Source organism: Emydura macquarii, unplaced genomic scaffold (assembly GCF_026122565.2).
Source record: "Emydura macquarii macquarii isolate MOO-44397 ecotype Brisbane River unplaced genomic scaffold, CSIRO-AGI_Emac_v2 contig_2863, whole genome shotgun sequence".
NCBI classification, from domain to species: domain Eukaryota; kingdom Metazoa; phylum Chordata; order Testudines; family Chelidae; genus Emydura; species Emydura macquarii.
In genome coordinates, this window is record NW_027133000.1 from 3,424,702 (window position 1) to 3,445,414 (window position 20,713).

At 37.8% G+C, this 20,713-nt stretch overlaps 1 protein-coding gene across 1 annotated transcript in view; it reads right to left on the reverse strand.

Moving 5' to 3' along the window:
- COL25A1 (collagen type XXV alpha 1 chain) overlaps positions 1-20,713 on the reverse strand; it is a 421,681-nt gene that overhangs the window by 55,352 nt on the left and 345,616 nt on the right. The window contains exons 14-18 of the mRNA XM_067568260.1: positions 19,663-19,689; positions 16,302-16,346; positions 11,281-11,313; positions 11,076-11,111; positions 5,597-5,641 (exon numbers count right to left, since the gene is read on the reverse strand). Of these exons, the coding sequence (XP_067424361.1) occupies positions 5,597-5,641; positions 11,076-11,111; positions 11,281-11,313; positions 16,302-16,346; positions 19,663-19,689 (186 nt within the window). The remainder of the gene's footprint in view (positions 1-5,596; positions 5,642-11,075; positions 11,112-11,280; positions 11,314-16,301; positions 16,347-19,662; positions 19,690-20,713) is intronic.

Consider the following 20,713-nt stretch of genomic DNA (forward strand, 5'->3'; position numbering starts at 1 on the left):
CAAATGTACAGGTAGTTGTGTAACTACTTTCTATGCATTCAGCTACCTAATTTATGCATGTATTGCAATCCTGGTAACTGCATATTCAAATTAGTTGTACAATTGTGTATTATTTCTATACATGTAAATCCATGTACTTTTCCATCTACTTTTAAAAGTAGGCCTATAAATCCATGTAACAAACAGTGTAAACCCTCCTGATATTACTTCCAGCCACTGTCCATTTTTATCATGACACACACTTCATTGAACTCTACTCTCCAGCGTTTGACTTACATGCACTATCTATTTTTTCTGCCCCCAGCGATGACCTACCCTCCAGGACATCATTATTTGGATGAGGAAAGGGTAGGAATTAACAGGGATTTCAAATCCAGGCAAATGCATATGAGGAAGCAGCACAAGTGTTCACAAAAGATAGTCTGAGGTTGAATTTCTGCAGCTTTCAATGACATCGGTGAGATGTCCAGCACTTCTGAAAATCAGAGGATTTTTATTTACATGCCAATAACAGCTGAGCTGGTCTGTTTAGAGGGGTTCAAGATCCAGCTTTGACCTTTTTCTTCCCAGAAAGAAGGAATTTTTGGAGTGATGGTCTCTAGGACCAATAAGAGTTCTACGCTTGGCAGCAATGCATGGGGGCAAAGAGAGAAGAGATATAAGAGTTTCTTTTTTCCCAGTAAGGGAGACACCAAGAAAAAAGTAAGATCTGTTGTAAATTTTTCTAAAGAGAGAAAGAGAAAGGAAAATCTGAAGAAAGCAGGAATCGCTTGTGGATTCTCTCCAAAGAGACCCAGGCAGAGGATCCACCATACCTTGGAAACATGCTCAGGCCCCCTAGTGCCAGAAGACAGAGCAAGGACTAAACAGACCAGGCCCAAGGAAAAGAGAATGGAGAGTAAGTATATCCAGGGCAAGAGGGTAAGTCACTTCTATAGTGCCTAAATATGGGATTTAGGACCCTAACTTTAGGCACCCCAAGTTTGAAAATGTTGGCTTTTGTTTTTAAAGTTTTGTCTGCATGGAAGTCACTTTTTCATTGCATGAAAAATTTATTTGACTCTTCCAGAACTTAAAACTTTGATTCTGAAAAGTCTTAAGCATTTCAAACATGATTCTTAGGTCCCTACCATGCAAGGAGGGAACAAGATCCTGGGATATAGTAAGAGAGAGAAATAGTGAAATTAAAATACAAAACATAAATGAAGGTTGGAATTGTTTTTGCTTTAGCTAAAGCACATAAGGGCCAGATCCTGAGGTCCTTTTCCAGTTTTTACTGAGTCCTTACTCAGGCAGAAGTTCCAGTGATGATATAAATTCCAAGTAGCTGAGAACAGAGTATGTTGGCTGGGATCCGATTCACATGGCCTATGTAAGCAACTACATAGAAAGATGTAGGTGACTGAATATTGGCAGCTCTGCCAATAGTCTCAGCAATTCCTACAGAGTTGAGAATAGAGCAAACTGTTATAAGCAGATCTCTCCATGTCACCAAACAAGTAGGGCAGGGAAGGAAAATCCTTGAATGGGCGTTTGTTTGAATAAGGTCTAATTAAAAACTCAACTGGGGACCTCAACATTTGCCCCAACACTTGTCTCAAAAAATAAGAGGAACAAGAAGACAGACAGGCCCAATGCTAATGGAAAGCCTATTCTCGCATGATATACTATATTGGGCCAACTGCTGCAAACAGTTTATCTAACCTATCTTCCAGGTTACACTGGGATGTCAAAATTAATGACTGTGTTGATTAAATGCCACAAAATTTAACAAGGCAACAGAATACCTTGAGAGAAGGTCTAGAGACCACAAATGAACTAAATAACAAATGCCTTCAATAGGTAAGCTGTTTTGTATGTACATTTTATGACTTCTTGAAGAGTAGGATGCAAATTACTACATTTTTGTCTTCCTGAAAGTACTCAGCATCCTTTTGGCATCAGTAATAGGGTCATTCTAAGGACTGGGATGTCACAGAGATGAATCAATATTCTGTGTTTAGGTGCTCTGCTCATTTTCTGAATGACACGAAGGAAAACTTTCAGACGCTCATTAAGTTTCCAGCCATTCCTAAACAGCAACAGGTGGTCAAGAAAAGTTTCTACAGTATGTCACAGCTGGCTTCATCAGTGTCTCGGAAACAACTGACTGCAGTTCTGTACTCTCTGTGGCACCAAACTGATAATGAAAGGGATGAAAAGATCAGGAAGCACTCCCAAACATCCAAAAGTACATAGTGAATGAACCTAGAAAGAAAATTAATAATGTCTTTGCCACATATACTGAATTTGCATAAGATACATATGTGCCTTTCAGATATTACCACTCATTCAGATTGAAATCATGTTCACTCAATTCTAACTGGCTATCTGGAAGGTATACTGAATTGTCACATTAAATGATTAATTGAATAATTGTGCATTATGAAGTTGAAACTTTTCTACTGACTGATACTTATTAATATTGTAAATGACTTTTTGGCTACTCATTCAAAAATATCTTAATGGATCCCTTTACGAATGTACCAAATCCAGCACAAGAAAGATAAGATGCAACTTGAAAGGTGTGGTTCATTGATTGAAATGGCCTCTGAGTTTACAAAGTTTATGCAAATATTGCTTTCAGACTTGTACCATAAATAGTGTGCTTGATATTTATAGTTTCATACTGTGTTTCATTATACAGCCTGCCAGAGCAGACAGTATCAGAGGAGATTAGCTGAGAAGAATTTGTAGATTAAATAACACATTTAAGGAACAGAAGAGATTAAACCTCTTATTTATTATATGACATCCATAAAACAGGAGAATGCCTGGGTGTTGCGTACTTCATCAGGGTTACTAGAATAGAAGACGTTAAGTCAAGCTTTTTTAGAATTTGGTGGCACAAAAGAAAGTCTCCCTTACCCTGCTTCTCAAATGCTACAGAGAAGCCTCTGTGTATCAGTTTGTAGACTTTCAGCCAATTCCAAAGGGACTCGGAACACAGCAGAACTGCCAACATGCTCCTCAGTCATCTTCATCCTTCTGCACTATACACTGATGCGGGCCAGGTTACTGTTAATTTGGTCATTCACTTTGTTATTTCTTCATTCACTTGATTGACTCATGCAACGTAGCTTCCTATCTCTTAATGTTCTCTTGATCCTCTCTTCTGGATTCAGTTTTCCTTTGACAAGTTATACAGTGCCATGTTCCCCCTGAGGTTTTGATCAGGGAATGCAACTTTAACTGGTGTCCAGTGGTCCATAAGAATCTGTGCATTGTGGATACAATGCCATCACCTATCCTACCACTGCTGCTCACCTTTGAGGTGGCAATGGCTGGCCGCAAGCTCCCCAGGGAAACAGCATTTGCAGGTATCTTGAACAATGCCACACACATCCAGGCTGGCTTTTCACCACCAAGGGCCCTGTTCTATTCAATATCACCCTGTTCTATTCTATATCACAATCATCACCATAGAATCTGAACACCTAGAGTTCGGTACTGAACTGGCTGGGAACTGAACCTGGGTTTCCCATGTGACAGGTGTGAATTCTACACTGAACCCTGCATTATTCCAGCAGAAGCCAGCCTCATGCAGAGGCTTAATGCTGGAAAACATTTGTTCCACAATATCCAGAACTTTTCATGCTTCATCCATTTCTCACCGCATTAAACTTTTGTTTCTCAAGTGGCCTAGCTACCCCCCCTCTTTATGCTGTCCTTATCTCCAAAAGGATAGTAAGTGAAGAGCCAAAAGCCCAAATAAAGGCTGAAGGTGACGGCTTTCTCATAGGTCTGAAACAGCAGTACGCAAAGGGCACTAGGGAATTTTTAGTGCACTGCAGCTGGGTCCACACAGACAATTAGTGAACAGCAGGCAGCAGCCCTTAGAGATATTTTTTAATTAGTTTTAGAAATTTTGGGTCCAGCTGTCAGCACAGTTAGTGACAGTCACTGGAGTCTTTGCAGATCACCTGTCATACAGTATCAATAACCATGAATCAAAGGTGCTTGGAAGAGAATTCATTATTATGGATTGTCCTCTTAAGAAATCTAGAAAAAAAGGAAATTCCTTTCTAGGAACAGAATCCATACTTGGAGATGCAACTCAAGGAGCTTCATCTTTCTCTTCATTAAAATGTATATGTTGCAACAGGAACTCTCTCAAAAGTGCTCTTTCTACAAGAAGTTACTGTAACTAGATCTTCTAGCTGAGTTACCTCATAATCTCAGGTTTTTCAGTGCCCAAAGCCAGCCCTGATAATTGCTCTTAATATGTTGGCAATAGCCTGCAACTGTACTATATTATGGGTACACTAGAAAACAAATGTTATTTCTATACTGACTTTCCAAAGCAGGTAGAGAAAATTATTCAAGGTGTTTGTTCACATATATTAAGTTCCCATCTACACAACAAATGTAACAATTCTGGAGGATCCATTTACAACCCAGTCTTTCACAGCATAATTAAAACATGGTTCCTTCTTACAGAACAGACAAAACATAACATTATTTCTATCTCCAGATCCTGCACTTTTCAGTATTGAGACACATTTTAAACTGAGCACGCACGCTCTTGCATGTGTAAGATGTCCCATCAACTCCTCTTATAATTCTCCACAAGTGAAATATGGACACTAAGTTAAAACACTGTGGCACTTGACAATTGTCACTGAGAAAGCTACTGAAAATGTTATACATCATAGAGTAAAGCCTGGTCTCACTGAAGTCAAAAGGAGTTTAGACTTCAACGGAGGCAGGATTTCACCCCCTGTATTCAGTGTGTGTGTGTGGTAGTGGGGAATAAACCTCTTCATCAGCTGTTCACGGACCCATGCTGAAAATGGAATATAAGGAAATTCTAAGAAGAGGTTTCATTGTCTGAAAGAATAACCTCTGAAATAAAAGAGAAGCAATCAACATAGGCAGATCACATTCATAACATTTAAATCTGCTCACTTTTTATAATATAATGCAACATGAATCAAACTGAGTTCCCGTATAATTGGCAGCAACTCCCAATGCAACACTTATGTTAGGGCTAAACTGACTGCATGTCTTTTATAATATTTTGCTTAAAGATAACAGGCAGCCTGGAAGTCAGTAGATAAACCAGTTATTGGTCCACAGATTCTCTGACTGCTTAATGGCAATATTGCATAAAGTCTTCCTATTAAAATATTTTGACTTGTCAATGGAAATGACTAACAGACAACGAGAGCACAGACTATTTTTGCTCATAAACAGAGTTGGTTCGCCACAATTTGTGAATAATGAAGACAGTTCTCTGGCTGCTAGCTTTGCAGGTTCTGTAGACTATTGTTACTGGCAAATACTCATTAAACTGTACACCGAACAGGGATGACAAGCCTCCTGAATTAAATACAAATGGAAAAAAGAAATTTTTTAAAGTAGCTCATGGGGTTTTTTTTTTCAAAGCCAGGTGACATTTTACTGCATATTTAAAATGTAAGGTGTATTGTTTATTCATTCATACATAGATGACCAATTTTCTGTGTGAGGCCTTCATGTGACAAAACTCATTTTAAAATAAAAAATGTTTAAGAAGATGTAAGTAGCACTACACAGAGATTATAATTGTATTTACCTTTATCCCAGGGAGTCCAGGAAGCCCAGGGAGACCTGGTTCACCCTACATAGGAAAATTATATAACATTACAGAACAATATTCATTTATGATGGGTATCCAGAAAACAACCAGGTACACACTGTAGTAGGTATAGTGTGAGATCACACACTCTGTATGTGGTTGCTATTCAGTTCAGGGATCACGGATACTCAGACCAACACAATGTACTTGCTAACCTAGAAATATCGCTATAATGTTCAAACTGAATGCCTAAATTTAGTCTCCTAAATCTATATTTAAGGACCTAAACATCTCCTATGGATTGAGGAGCCTAACTAGATACACAGGATGAAAATTCTGGCCAATATTTTTATCAAAAGGAGAGGAAATAAACAGAATTAATTAAAAAATAATATAAACACTGACATTTACTGCATTTGTAACAGATATTTAATTCTATCCCCTATTCGATTATTGGCTGCTTATGGGGCTGTGTAACCGTCCAGTTTAGCTATAAAGTGACTCAAAAAAGCATAATTTAATTTACATTTTCAGGAGGATTACTCAATTACAATTAACTAATGTTTTTATAGAACTATCAACCCACACACACACACACACCACCACCATAAAGTACTATAAGCAAATAAACTAGAATTACTTCTCCTAATAAATACCGGGCTTATTTAGCACTGCAATAAAAAAAGAACAAAATGACTGAACTTTCAAGAAGAATATGTGTAACAGGACTTGAAGACTGAATACATTCATTTTGAAATAAGTTGATATTTTTCTATCTATGGGAGAGGTGGACAAGCACAACATTTGCACACATACAATCATATTAAGATGTTAGTTGAAATGATGCTGAAAATGTGTCTTCATTGGAGAAGGAAAAACAGTCAACAACAAAAATCAAAGGGTTTAGGAATATAATGGATATAATAATTCTGATTTCAAGGGCAAAATGATTATATTAAGAACAGACAGTAGATTTCGGTTATCATAGAGATGGAACTGAAACAAAGGTCAGGCTCTGAATATCCCTAAACAATAGGGAAGATCAGGTCCAAACTCTGTAGCCGGTCCCTGCCTCTATAATGAGTTGAACTAAATTCTAGATTCATCCATTCCTGAACTTTACAGAAATACAGATCTCAATTTTGTGGTTTGGGCGTGTGCATAGAGATTACAACTTCTTACAAATTCCTCAGCTTACATAACCAATTGCACTATATTTGTGTGTCATTATATTAAAATATACTTGAAGAACTTCTAGCAAATTTACAGTCTGTCATAACAAAACCAAAAGAATAACTGATTTGAAAATTGATTTGCCAAATGAAAGAATTCTTAAACATTTTGGGAGGATCCAATACCAGTTTCCCTGTAGATTTCAGTCATTCCAAAATTTTAACAATTCTTTTTGACTGAAGCTACTGAAAAGGACAATCCACATTGAGAATTTTATATGTGAGACAGGACCAAAGAATGGAGGACAGGATATCATTTTCAGCAGATTCAGTTAGCAGTTGATACACTGCCTACACTCTAACAGAAACTGGACCATTACTCCTGTCTAAAGAGTAATTCACGATCCTGTCTAAACAGGATGCATTACATTCACTCTTGATATAGTATTAGCCCAAAAGTTCTACTCCATCTTTTATTTTCTTGCATGAAGAGTCAGATCCGCTAGTGAAACAAAGATATTAATACTTTAATCTGCCAATTACTGTTGCTAAAGTGAATGTAACTTTTTCTCCCTCTGTTTTAAAATAAGTAAAATTTACTTCTAAATATAAATGTTTAATAATGATCATTAATAAATCTTTTATTATTTTATTTGTATTGCCATGGCATGCATAGGCCACAATCAGCGCTCGGGACCCCACTGTACTAGGCACTTCGCACACATACAACAAAAAGATATTCAAATTAAAAGTAATCTAACCTAGGTGATTAAAATGTACTCTTCAAGGCAAGACTTTTTTAAACACAGAAGAATTAAAATCACATTTCAATTACTAATATTCTATTATGAAGCTCGTTGTAGTTGAATGGAAAGTATTTCCAATCCTTAACCATTTCCAAAATATAAGTTTCATAAGATTTATGAGATTAAATGACTTCAAGGACAAATAGAAGCTGAATACAAACTCCAGGCTATCAAACTAAAGTAGAAAAGTATTCTAAACTAGTGTATAACATATAAAATGTACATGGGCTACTTCTATGATGTATATGGCAAACCTAACCTTTTTTCATACATTCATACACAGATGTACTTCATTCATATATATGAAAATACACTCACATATGAATCAACACATAAATAAATAAAATTAAATAAACTACATGGGCCAAAATTCCTCACGGTGTCCTTTTTATTATTTTATGACTCCAATTCTACATTGAGATCTGGGACTTCAGGGGGTCTCTCCACACATATCTACTCTAGTAAATATCAATGGAGGATCAAATTCTTAGTATTTAATCAGAGAAAACTCTCATTGAGCGCTGTAAAAATAGATGTACATTCTGAACGTGTCCTCATAAGAGGAGAGAACAAAAGTTTGGGAAAAATTGAGCTTTGTCACAGTTTATGCCTATATGAACGTTTCTCGTTGCTAGTTTTTTTGTATCTTCATTACATTTACACTCACATAGTGACTCTCATTTAAAATGTGATATGTAAATGTAGATGAATATGTATTTATCCACTAATCTGTGCTTACATAGTGTATATATAAGAATGGTCAAACCCTCATTCCGTACTTATCACTTATTCAAGAAAAGTTCCCATTGTCTGCAACGGGTGTTTTACCTGAGTAAGAACTATAGGATTTAGCTCAGATTCTCTATTCACAGGGAAGTAAAAATATATGGAAAATTACCCTTTCATCCACATTACAGATCTTTTATTCATTGCAGTTTAGACTTCTCTGCACATTCTGCACTTGTTCTATGTACTGAACTCAGCCTGGTGTGATTTGGAGTTCCCTGTATTATGGATTACAGAGTACACAACAAAGATCTGCACTGCAGTGGATAAAATACCTTTAATCTGGATCAGAGAGGAGAATTTTTCTCACAGGGTCAAATTTTTAAAGAGCAGAAGCAGAAGTGCACATATGTGCATTTGTGTAAGAAACTGATTAATTGTGCATGCAAACAGATATTTTTATGAGCAATAACCTGTTTGTTTTGCACATTCAATTGACCAATATGTTCATGTAAGTACAAGTGCTTATGAACCTCAGCATCTAGTCCTTTAAAACTTTGGCCTTTCTTGTTTCAGGTGAGATATTGTTTTTATTTACGGTATTATCCTGACATCAATTTCTTAGTATTACTTTTATAGCGATCTCACCAAAACCAGATTTTTGCCTCCAGATTGTAAGGTTTAAAAAAATATATAAAATGAAGGGAAACAAATGGGGTAGGTGACACAATGCATAAATCTACACACCTTTTACCTTCAAAGTCTTGACTTACAGTAGATCACAGGCAAAATACGTTCAGTGGTTTCAAAGTAGCCACTAGCCCACATCACAAAACAATCACTGAGTTTAGTATGACTGGCAATCTATGCTCCAGTGTGGCCTGACGCTGAAAGTGGAGGATGTACTGTAGGTCAAGACTGAGGTGCATTGGAAGGGTGGTGTAAGGAAATGTGCATTGATTCTGCAAGGTTCCAAAGATCTCAGTGCCTTTAAGGATCATGTCCCAATTCACTCTTAAGTTTAAAAAAAGAGAACTATAAAAATGCAGAGAGAGAATGAGTATTCAAAATATTACTGGCAATGTAAATGTTTGAGACTAAAACCTGCCACTTTTGAGGTCTTCCAGAATGTGGAAGCAATATTTGTATTATGCCCTCTGTTTTCAAAATATTACAATAAGTTTATTCTCCCCATTCTATTCCAGTGACGGGAATTCTGTGTATCCGTCATTTCTCTTTGTATAACATCATATGCAACCACATAAAGACAACACATCATCTTATAAAACTCTAAATTAATATGGAGTTCATGGCTACTGGTTATTTATCTATTTTACATCTCTTATATCAAACCTGATTGTATTGGGCAGTGAGATCCAAGAGCTTAATGATAAATCACTGCTAGTTATTCCCTGGCTGGCAGGCAGCAAATGAGAGTATGAATCTAAACATTTACAGTGCATTCTGTAGTTTATTATCCAAGTAGAACATACAGTACATGATATGCAATGATTCCATAAGTTAGCTAGTTAAAACTGTTTTCACCAGCTTTCCTAATTAAAACTGAGCTTTACTGGCAAATTTAATTTGCATATCATAATAGTCTTATAAAGTCTGTTCAATCTGTTACAAATCATTATGATTAAAATTTGCCAAGTAGAGAAACTCAGCTGCAATTTTTTCTTTTACTGATGTTTTAAAAATGAATTCTCAGAGTTCCATATGGCCATAATAAGGAATGGAGTTTTAGCATATAGCTGGCCTGATATTCCCTATGTGGAGTATATGATTTTACTTCTCCCCTGACCTGAGTACTGGAAAATCTCCAAGATTCTCCTGTTGGGATAGGGGAGAGGTTTCTTGCTCTAAAAGAGGTGGGGATGGTGAAGGGTTGCTCCCAGGGAACCCTGTAGGCTCCAGAAGGAAGCCAAACTGATACCCCACACATCCCAGGATTGTAGTGTTGAAATCCAACCTCTCGTTGGTGTTCCCCCAACACTTTCAGGCTCCCTGAGGAGACACACTGTCACTAGCTCTCCCGTCTGTGCCTGCATTCTATCCTCCTCTGAAAAAGGGTCAAAGGCATGGTGCACCATTGCTTTCCTACTGGAAATTTGCTAGGCTGAGAGGGCATCATGCCATATTGAGTAGCTGCTTCCCTGATACATCCCTTCCAACCAAGGACACTATGGCTGCACAGTGTCAAGTTGTGGAAGGGCTTCTCTGGGGGATAGGACACAGTGGAGCTGCCTGCTCTGGACTTTCTAAGGCCTCTGTCTGTTTCCACCAGTTTAGCTCCTCCCTGCCAGTACAATTGAAAAAGAACATCCAGCTCCAGAGTCAATATTTATTTCATTTTAATGAGGTGTAATAAAATACTATAATCTGCAGGTCAATATTTAGTCAAACATGCAAGGGTAAGTTGTCAACATTCAGACAGCAGAGACATTCTTTGTTAGTTTCAGACAGCTGAGATACCCAAACTTTCAATGTAGAAAACAGTGCCCTATAATCATAAGAGGGGTGGGTTATTCTAATCCTCACTTTTCACTCTAACCAGTGTCATTCTTATTGTAGTTTTCAAAACTCAAAATGCTCATAAACAAAATGTGCACAGACCTTGAGCAATCTGTTAAATTGAACTATCTTACAATCATTGCAAACAAGCAATTTATGTGCAAGAGGAAAGCCCCAGTATTAATGCTTTTTATGCACAAGATTTGATCACAAGTCTAATATGGAAAATTAGGACTGAATGCTTTTATGTATTACCTTTTGGCCTGGCCGACCAGATTCTCCAGGTTCTCCCTAGTTGAAACACAAATAAACAAACAAACAAACAAATCACAAGATCAGAGAAAGTGAAAAAATCAGGGTTGGAGAAGAGGAGAAAAGAGTAATAAAATTAATTGTGGCATAAACTGACAAGAATTCTGGGGGTGGGGGGAGGAAAGGACCATTATAAACACAATATTACCTTAATTCCTGCAGCAGAAGATCCAGGGTCACCCTGATATAAAATTCACAAGAAAACAATGACCACACTTATTATGTACATAGATTTTCAGGAAACAGATATAACAAACATAGGCATGATTATCCTGGAACCTTCTCCAGGTACCTCTCAATTACTGGAGCAAAATTAAATATGCCTTGCAACATTGCCTACCAATCTGACCATCCACAAGTCAGTATTATTCAAAGGGAAACAATTCTACTTTCAAAGAAATGCAGATGAGGGATGTGGTTTCCATTTATCCAGACTACATAATAACCTATTCATTTGTTTGAAAAGTTTCACCAATAATGTTGCTGCTGTAATAAATATGAATTTTAAAGAGATGTGCAATGTAAAGCTAGAGAATAGTGCCATTTCTCTTCATGTTTTGACATCCCCAAATCTCTGACACACATTCAAAATCATTTGTCATAATCAAAGGGCATCACTGATCCCTTAGGTCCATAGCTACACATGGCAAGTGCCAGGTTTTAATTGACAAAGCTTTTGTGTTAATGACATTCAACCTCAAAGAACCCATTGACCTATCAGTTTATCTTAATCAAGACATGTCAGAATAACCGTCTCTTTTCCTCAGGTTTTTCACTGTTTTCATCTTGATGCTTTAATACAGCTAAATGTAGTAAGTAACAGAATGTCAGATGAGCTGTAATTTATTTACTCAGGAAAGGTCAGTTCTGATGAAGCAACTAGCTTTCAAAGAGACTCTCCTATGTTTTGCTCAGCTTTCAGCTGAGTTGACTGGGTTTGATAGGAGGTGACCTGTCCCAGGTCACAGAATCAGCCAGAGGCGGAGGCAGAGTGCTTCTGGCTCTCAGTTCTTTGCTCTACATGTATAGCTTTTGTGGACTTCTGAAAATTCTTTTACTGTCATTTCAGTGTACCTTGTCTTGAATGGGATGCCAGAAGAAAGGGAGGAAGCTAAATTAATTACATGCTCTTTCTCACTTGAAAAGTTTTGCTGGACAACTTATGTATTTAAATAGGTCACTTGTAACATACTATGAAGATGTTAAGCACAGTATAAAGGCTAAGTTTTATTATTATTACAGTCTAGCACTGTATAAAACAATATAATTTAAATCTATGATTAGCTGTCCTGTGGTTCAGTAAAGCTGAATGAAGGACTGTGATGATTTATATTATAAAAGTCTGATTTTTAATTTAAACAAATGAATTTAATTTGTACCAAATGCCCCTTTTTTATTATAATGGAAATTAAATGGTGCCATGCATAGTGTTCAAAATCCTTAGAAGATTGTGACTAGATTTCCTTTTCATAGTTATTGTAGCTCTTTCTTCAGAGAGTAAAGAGAAAACAAAAGGCAATTTTCTGAAAGGCTGATTCATGTCTGGAAACCTGAGCTGTCTCATTTTGATAGACATTTATGAGTGATATTGCTGTTGTCCCTCACAGCACATACAACTGTGAAATCTCAAGGACTTTTTAATAGCTATAAAGTGGCAAAGCAACTGCTGAGAGACAGTCACAAGTTAAACATTTTAAGGGATAATACTGGAAATAGCACAGATAAGACACAAAGTGTTTATAATCCACTTTCATTGAAGAATGAAAACTAATACAGGATAAAAGTAAAAACTATAGCCAGAGAATGTTCTCAGTTCCTCACTGAGTCAGCTGGATTGGAAATGAAAGAATTTCAGCAGGGGAATACACAAATGGAAAAGCACTGCAAGGAGATTTTGGTTCTTTGAGAGGCCACCGGCTAGAGCAGAGAAATGGAAGCAAGGACCAGTGAGCGGGTTCCATTCCCTAGTCTGCCACTGACTCTGTATGTGACCTAGGACTACTCAGTGATGCCAACATTGTCAAACTTGGAGGTCTAAATGTATGCACCTAAGTCCATGTTTATGTAGTAAAATTAATGGGAGCTGCAGATATGCATCACCTCTGAAAAGAAGGCTGCTTTAATTTACGTGCATAAATATGGGTATATGTTCCTAACTTCAGGCACCCAAGTTTGAAATTGTTATATGTTCACCTCTCTGTGTCTCTGTATCCCCATACATAAAATAAAATTCAGACAAAATTTATGAATGTTTATTGCATGGGGGAAGAGAGAGAGAGAGAGCTGGGTGAACTGGCTCTAACTTTATCTCATCTTTGAATTGTATTTTTGGTTCAGATTAGTCTCGATAAATCATTCCAGCACAACCAAAACATCCCTAACTCCCTCTTCCCCAGGCTTAAAGACCTCTCCCCATGCCACCTTAAAAACTGAGGCTAAGTAAGTTTGTAAGCCTCACTGCTGCTCTTCAGCTCAAGTACTGCTTTGTTGCTTTGCACGAGTGATGTCACATGTTTCAGAAACCCAAGAGCCATCCAAATGTCCCATGTTCTGAGATTTCTTAGGCATATGGTGCATTCTGGATTAGAAACATCATGGAAAACTTTGACCAGCACCCTTGTTAATGGTGCAGCAGCAAGGACAGTAGAAAGATTTGCTGGAACACAATGCCAGCTGCTTCTAAAAGGGCAGAGGAAAAAGGAGATTGTTTCTCCTCTCACAAATGATGCCAACTAGAGGAGAGCAGCACTACCTGAAGAGCCTGCAACTATCTTGGAAGGGAAAGCCACAGAACTCCACCTGTCTCCTGAAAACAATCCTGCCATTGATGGGGAAAAGTGACTGTGATGGATCAAGAAAGGGAAGGAAAACCACAGCTATTTGGCGAGCCGGTTACACTTGGCTGTTCCTATTAGGGGACAGCAGTCACTGTGATTTATTTCCTCTGCAACTAACCACGATTAGCAACCACTGGGGCAAATTCATCTCTGATATAAATACTATATGACTGGCAAGGACAGCATAAATCACTGGAGCACTGACCACAGGCTCAATGCTCCTAACTACACTGGTGTAAATGTGGAGTAATTACTCTGACTTCAAGACTTACTCCTAAACAGCTCACCAAACAGCCCTCCATTGCAGAGTCACTCCCCAGGAACATAATCAGAGAAGTTCTGTGGCCTTCTCTTATAGCTTCCCAGGAAGATCTAGATCAATGGGAAGCCCAACTCCCTTTAAAATTCTGACTGGCAGATCTTTTTGTTGGAAAAGTGAGATGGAAACTGATAAAAGGTAACTATGCCAAGCGGTCTCGTTTAGTGTAACCAGGAGATCTTCATGTAGTAACTAGCCTGATGCTGATAAAGCAATGAGCCCTGTGCAAACACTGCCTGCTCATCTCCATTTCACCCCAGGACTCCAGACAATTAAAAGAAACATGAAAGTGGTGGGAGCATTATATGTTTCAGAGGATCAGTGAAGTCAGTTAAAGTTTTTCAGATGAACATCCAAAAGGTCATCTGCTGAGCTATCTTTGCTAAAAGTTCATCCCAATCATACTACCAAACCATTTGAGGCCCTCACACAAACAGACAAAATGTCAGACTTTGGAAGTATGGATTCTCAACAGAAAAAGGAAGAGATTTTTTTGAACAAGTGTTCTCACTTGGATGCATGCCAAATATTTCAGCAGCTGACAAAATTGAAGAACAATTAGAAAGCTTCACAGGGCTCACGGGAGAGATTCTGAACTTCCATTTTATCTGCTGCTGGACCTTAATATTGTTTCACTCACATGTACCTGATCTATTTATCTGATCTACTGTTTCAGATTATTTGACTTATCATGATATTCTCTGGACATGCAACTGGGTCTCTCAGGAAAATAGTTATGAAATCAAACTGCATATATTTTTTGAGTAATAGAATGATAATCTAAATGTTCAAAGACAGATAGCCACGATTTCTGGCCACTAGAGATGTGGGCTGCAGGTGAGATTCTCTATTTCCCATTACTCTTAAGTCATAAAATCGTCAATGATAACAATCTCAACTTCCCCTTTCCAGATCATAGCACGCATGATATTTACAATCACCTTTTCTTTGGAGACTTCTGAAATGTGGTACCTGAACGGACTGAGCTGACTTAAAGGCAGAAAAGCCAGATCTTCAGCTGGTGTGAAATGACCCAAAGATCTGAAACATAATTTTTAACTTTCACTCTAAATTTCCAAGCTTTAGGGGGCTTGGCCCGCCACTTGGATTACATTTTCAACACTGCATACCAGATTGCCTTGGCCCTTCCTTTGGAAAAGAATGTGAAAGGGAATCAGTTTCCTTTCACAGAATTTTCTTTTCCTATCCAGTCAGGGGGCAGAATCTCCAGCCTGAAAAAGCAAGAGGTTGGGGTCCTCTCACAACCCCCAGATCTCCCGAGATCGCTACAGAGATCTCTGGGTCTGTGTATGGATGCCTTGGCACATCTCCCTTAGCTCCAGCTCCCTAGCAGTGCAGTTAAGTGGTTCTACCTGGCATATAAAGAAGCATGTTGTGTGTGTGAGGGAGGTGTGGACTGATGTACCATCCATAGGGAGACCTAGCTGCTGCTCCATGTCTTGGTTTGGAGCATTCTTTCCTCTCAGGCTCAGAGGAACTCCCCAGCACACATCCTGAGCGCTCAGGCTATACACTGCAGCTTGGATTTTGGACCCAGTTTTTTAAAGGTATTTAGATGTTGCTGCCTAAACATTGACTGTTGATAGGATTTTTGTTCCTAAGTGCCTAAATGCCTTTTGAAAATAAGATTTACGTTCTTCAATCAGTTAGGCATTGCATGACCTTTAAAAATATAGGCTTTGGCCTTAATACTAAAATCTTGCATCATTTACTAGACAGACATAACAAGAATAGTCTGAGACCTTGTGACCCAAGTTTCTGAGTAATGCATATTTAGAGATTTATAAAAGGCCATGTTACCTACTGTAGTATAATCAGGCCCTCTGCACCTAATTAGAACTGATGAGTTTCTGCTGTTTGTGAGAATGAGCCACAGTCAGACTATTCAACCTTTTATAAGTCTTTTTGTATATTTTCCTTTTGGCACCATCCCCTGGTTAGATTTTATGGCCTTTCACATATCCTTTCATCTCTTCTCATTAACAGATGTACCTTTTCACCCATGTCTCCTTTAGGTCCGTTTTCTCCAGCATCACCCTAAAATAAAAATTAAAAAAAAAAAATCTCTGTAGTGCTGAGTTCTACAATTTTTAAAATAATTTTCATGCATTCACAAAGTATCTAGAAATAAATCAATTTGTAAACACTATTAACAGGCTAACCATTTTAATTCACTAGCCAGTGTCAATAAGAAATCAATCAGTCAATCAATAAATAAATGTATTTACCTCACCCATCTTGTCTCTCAGAATAAATATAATAAAATATTTACAACATGAACTCAGAGCCTTCAGTCAGCTTAAATCCATAACAGGAGAAAATCCTTAACAGGATAAAAACATTTGGATTTGTGGCCTGAAATATAACTTACACAACTGTTATATCTGATCATTGATAGGAAAGATATTTCAAAGTTATACACCTCTTCACAGTTCCTTGAGAAAATACAAACTGACATGTCATTTCATCTTCTTCTCAATGTGGTCTACAGACTTCCCCAGTTCATTCTGGTTCAGCGATGAAGGAATGATTTTATGATGATTCAGCATTAAGAATAGCCAGTAAATATTTTTCACCACAAAGACATTGATAGACACTTCGGATCAAAGGGAGCTGGCAGTTACTGTCTTCCAATACATTTTTATTATGATTTTGAAGCGATTCATGATGTGCTCTTTGAATTTCAAGTATTTCCCCATGAATCAGTCTGCAGCTAGCAAAACTTAACTAAAATATAGAATAAGCAGCCAAAACATTGTCAATGTTAATGCTAAGTATTATTTATTATTCAAAGAGGTAATGTTGAAGTAGCACTCTTGTCATTGCCCAGGAGAAAATTTCCCTATTTAAAAATTATTGATAGTTGATAGTTTTTTATTTTAAGAAATAGTTTAAAAGCATCACCTATGCAGAAAGGGTCGAATGTTAATTTCCAATAATTCACCCACTTCATGGCCAGAGAAGTGTAAAAGGGCCTTAGTGTAAATCTGAATCAGGCCCAAAGACTTTTGCAGGCTTCTACGCTCTTGAAAGGAACAAGAGAGGTTTTTTCTTAAAACATATTTTTTTCATCAACTAAAATGTCTTGATAAATCTGATCTACAAATGGGCCAAAGAGTGTATCAGCTGGCCCCGGTAAAATACAAGGAATTCTTATGCAAGTAATGGAAAGCTGTCATTTATAAAATATTTCTGATGAATTCTCATTGCTTTGAAAATCATTTTGGAAATTTTCCTAACTAGGATCATTAAAGTTGAAAAAAAAAAAAAAAAAAAAAAACCCAACCCCAAACAACCCTCCTGCCCAACCATACACACACACTTTTAAAAAAGATACGACCCAATCTTGGCCTGTCACCCCACGTGCTTACATAGCTAGCTGAGGATTCTCCATGCCATTTCCCTCCGGGCACTGGTACAAAGTGCATTTCAGGCTTGTTCTGGGTGTTAGAGGGTGTGTGGCCAGAATGTGATTCAAAGCTACAGAATAGGCATTTGGGCAGTTTTAGCCAGGTGTTAATTAGACCAGTCCTGAGGCTGCTCTAAATAACACTGAAAGGGGCAGAAACAGGACAAACTGGCCCTCAATCTTCTCCATGCGGTCTGGTGCAGCCAAGAATTTAGCCCATTGTGTCAATTAAGAGCTTGGTTCTTATGCTACGAGTTTGAATAACTTCCTGACTTTGAAGGAGTTGCTAAAATTCAACGGCAGAAAAATGAGATTCCAAGGTTGTAGCTAGTGAAGATGTGTACACACTGTGGCCAATCCCTTGCCCCCTACTTAAAGCACACTTATAATTTCCCATGGCAGTATCATGCTAAATGCGATGTGACACTGAGATGGTCACTTTAAACTGAAATTCTCTTTCAGAAAGCACACAGGAATGTTGGAAAAGCGCCTGGTCTCTCTGACAGGAAGTTTCTACTTAACGGGACTATCCCAAATTTAATATAAAATCCCATTTAGGGAATTTCATAACAGCAGACAGATCATTACATATACCATGACCATTAACACAGTGGGTAATTATCTCTAGCAATCTAGCAGCACTGTAATAAAATGCCCGATGAAGCACAAAAATACCCTGCCAGTCACCATAAGAAATGTCTCTCCAGGTACAGTAAACATTTTACACCATGGGTAGGACTCTGGTTTTATACTGGCAATTGGAGATCATGGTGGAAAATGTCAAAGTAATGGGAATTAGTAAACAAAATGTCAGAAAGTGCAGATATTGTTTATATCCCAAATAAATGAATAAAAGGTTACTGAAACTCTTCACATGCCCTGAAATGTAACCAAAATAGTAATTTGGTGGGGTGGAGAGGGAAGCCCTTTCATTATTGTAGTTTCACATTTTGGGGTAAATTTTCAAAAGTAACCAGGTTTGGCCTCCCTCTGTAGGTGTGATTTGCAACTGCAACTCTGAACATGAAAAATGAATTGCTGTTGCAAGCCATACTCACATCTATGATCCAATGGAAGTACTTAGATTTACAACTTCAATAAAATTGCAAGTGAAAAAATATGGGTGAAGCTTTCTCAGCGGAGAAAACAGTAGTCAACTTTAGAAAACATGACTCTTTATATTTACAGAGGATCAGATTATTCTGCTCTTACTCACAATAAGTAGAAACTTACTCCTTGAGTAGTCCCCTTGTTTTCAGCCCAATACTCTGCTTCAGGAGCAGCAGTGGGAGGCTTAGTTCCACAAGCCTTACTCATGTTGTGTAGCACTTTCTTATCTGAGTACTGATATGGGTTCTGCTCTGGTAGGACAGAATCAGTTACTGGTACTAGTTACTGATACTTAGGGCTGATTCTGACCTCTGATATTATACTGGTGTAATTCCATTGATTTCTTTGGAGTCATTCCTCATTGATACTAACGCAAGTGAGAACAGAAACAGTAGAGAATTTGTGTTACTCTCCTTTTTCATGCAGTCTCACATCAGAGATAGATGTGCCAGATTCTCTCAAGTAGAGCTGTGCAGCAATAGAGAACTCAGCATGAGTTAGATGAAATATCACTATGCTATCTGTCTGCCTTTATAGGAAACTACTTCCCACAGACACCCACAACACCAAGACCAAATAATCAATACCAGTTTGCTTTTCTGTTTATTCATAGCAGGAACATCTTTTTTTTTCTTTTCTTTTTTTTACATACGGCCGATAGTTTCAGAGCCCAACTGTGCAGTCCTAACACATATAAGTGAGCACATATAGTACTCATATGTGTAGTTCCATTAAGTCAATGGATGGCCTTTTACAGATCCATCCTCATTACTGCCTGTACATTCACAATTCTTCAAAACAAGATAAACACAGGGAAAGTGAAATATGCCTCACCTTTTCTCCTCGTTCTCCAGGATCACCCTGAGTAGAAACAAATGGTGTCATTAGATAACTCAACAGAAGAGCCATGAAACATTAGATAACATATTTAATGCAAGACACTGTAGAGCAGCTGTATTTCATTTAATATTACAGATTATTCATAGAAGAAGCCATGTCAAAATGATTCAAAACCATTATCTGAATAGCTGCACTGGTAATTTACATGCAGTGCAATACAGGCTCAGGTTTTTCACTCTGGATTAAGGGAGATGAGGAAAAACCTCATGGTTCTGTGAAGCAACCCATCAGGACTGAGATGAACCAGCGGGAGATGTGCCCAGCCCGCCTTATTCTAGAGGGACTGAAGGAGAAAATAAAATGAAAAAGGGGGGAGTTCTGAGGTTTGGAGAGGAATTTGGAGGACACCTAACGAGAAATGGAAACCCCGTAAACATTTTGTCTAGATTCATAATCTGATAGAGAGCAAAGTGCTCCCAGAACTCTATATCAAAAAGATAGTCTAAAGCCATTACTTAAATTACAACTTGTTTGAGAAGCCAGTACAATGGCAAATCCACTTTCATACACTGAATCTGACCCTGCAATTCATCTTTGTATTTTTGACCATTCTAGCTTTTGATGGTTGACGGTTGCTTGGCAACTCAAAGAATATTGCTGTGAATATGAATGAAGCAATAACTACAAACACTTAACTTTCACTGTGTATAAAACAAGAAAAGGGTATGCCCCCAAATGGCTTGTTTTCTTTTCTGATAGACAAGCGGCAAAGTCAGTAAATTTTAAAGTCTCTCCTGGCTAGCTGTCTATAGCAATGTAATCTGTAAAAATCAGCTGAGAGGCATATGTGCCCCCACAGATACACAGACACAGCTGATGGGATTAGAAATTGGTATTATCCTTTCTGAAAGGCCCACTAAAAAAACATTTTGGATGTATCTGGCTTTTATTCAAACCTGTTCAGAATAAATAAAGAATAATAATTATCATAAAAATAAATGCAAGGCAACATTTTGTTTTTGCCATAATTCCCACTGAAGTTTGC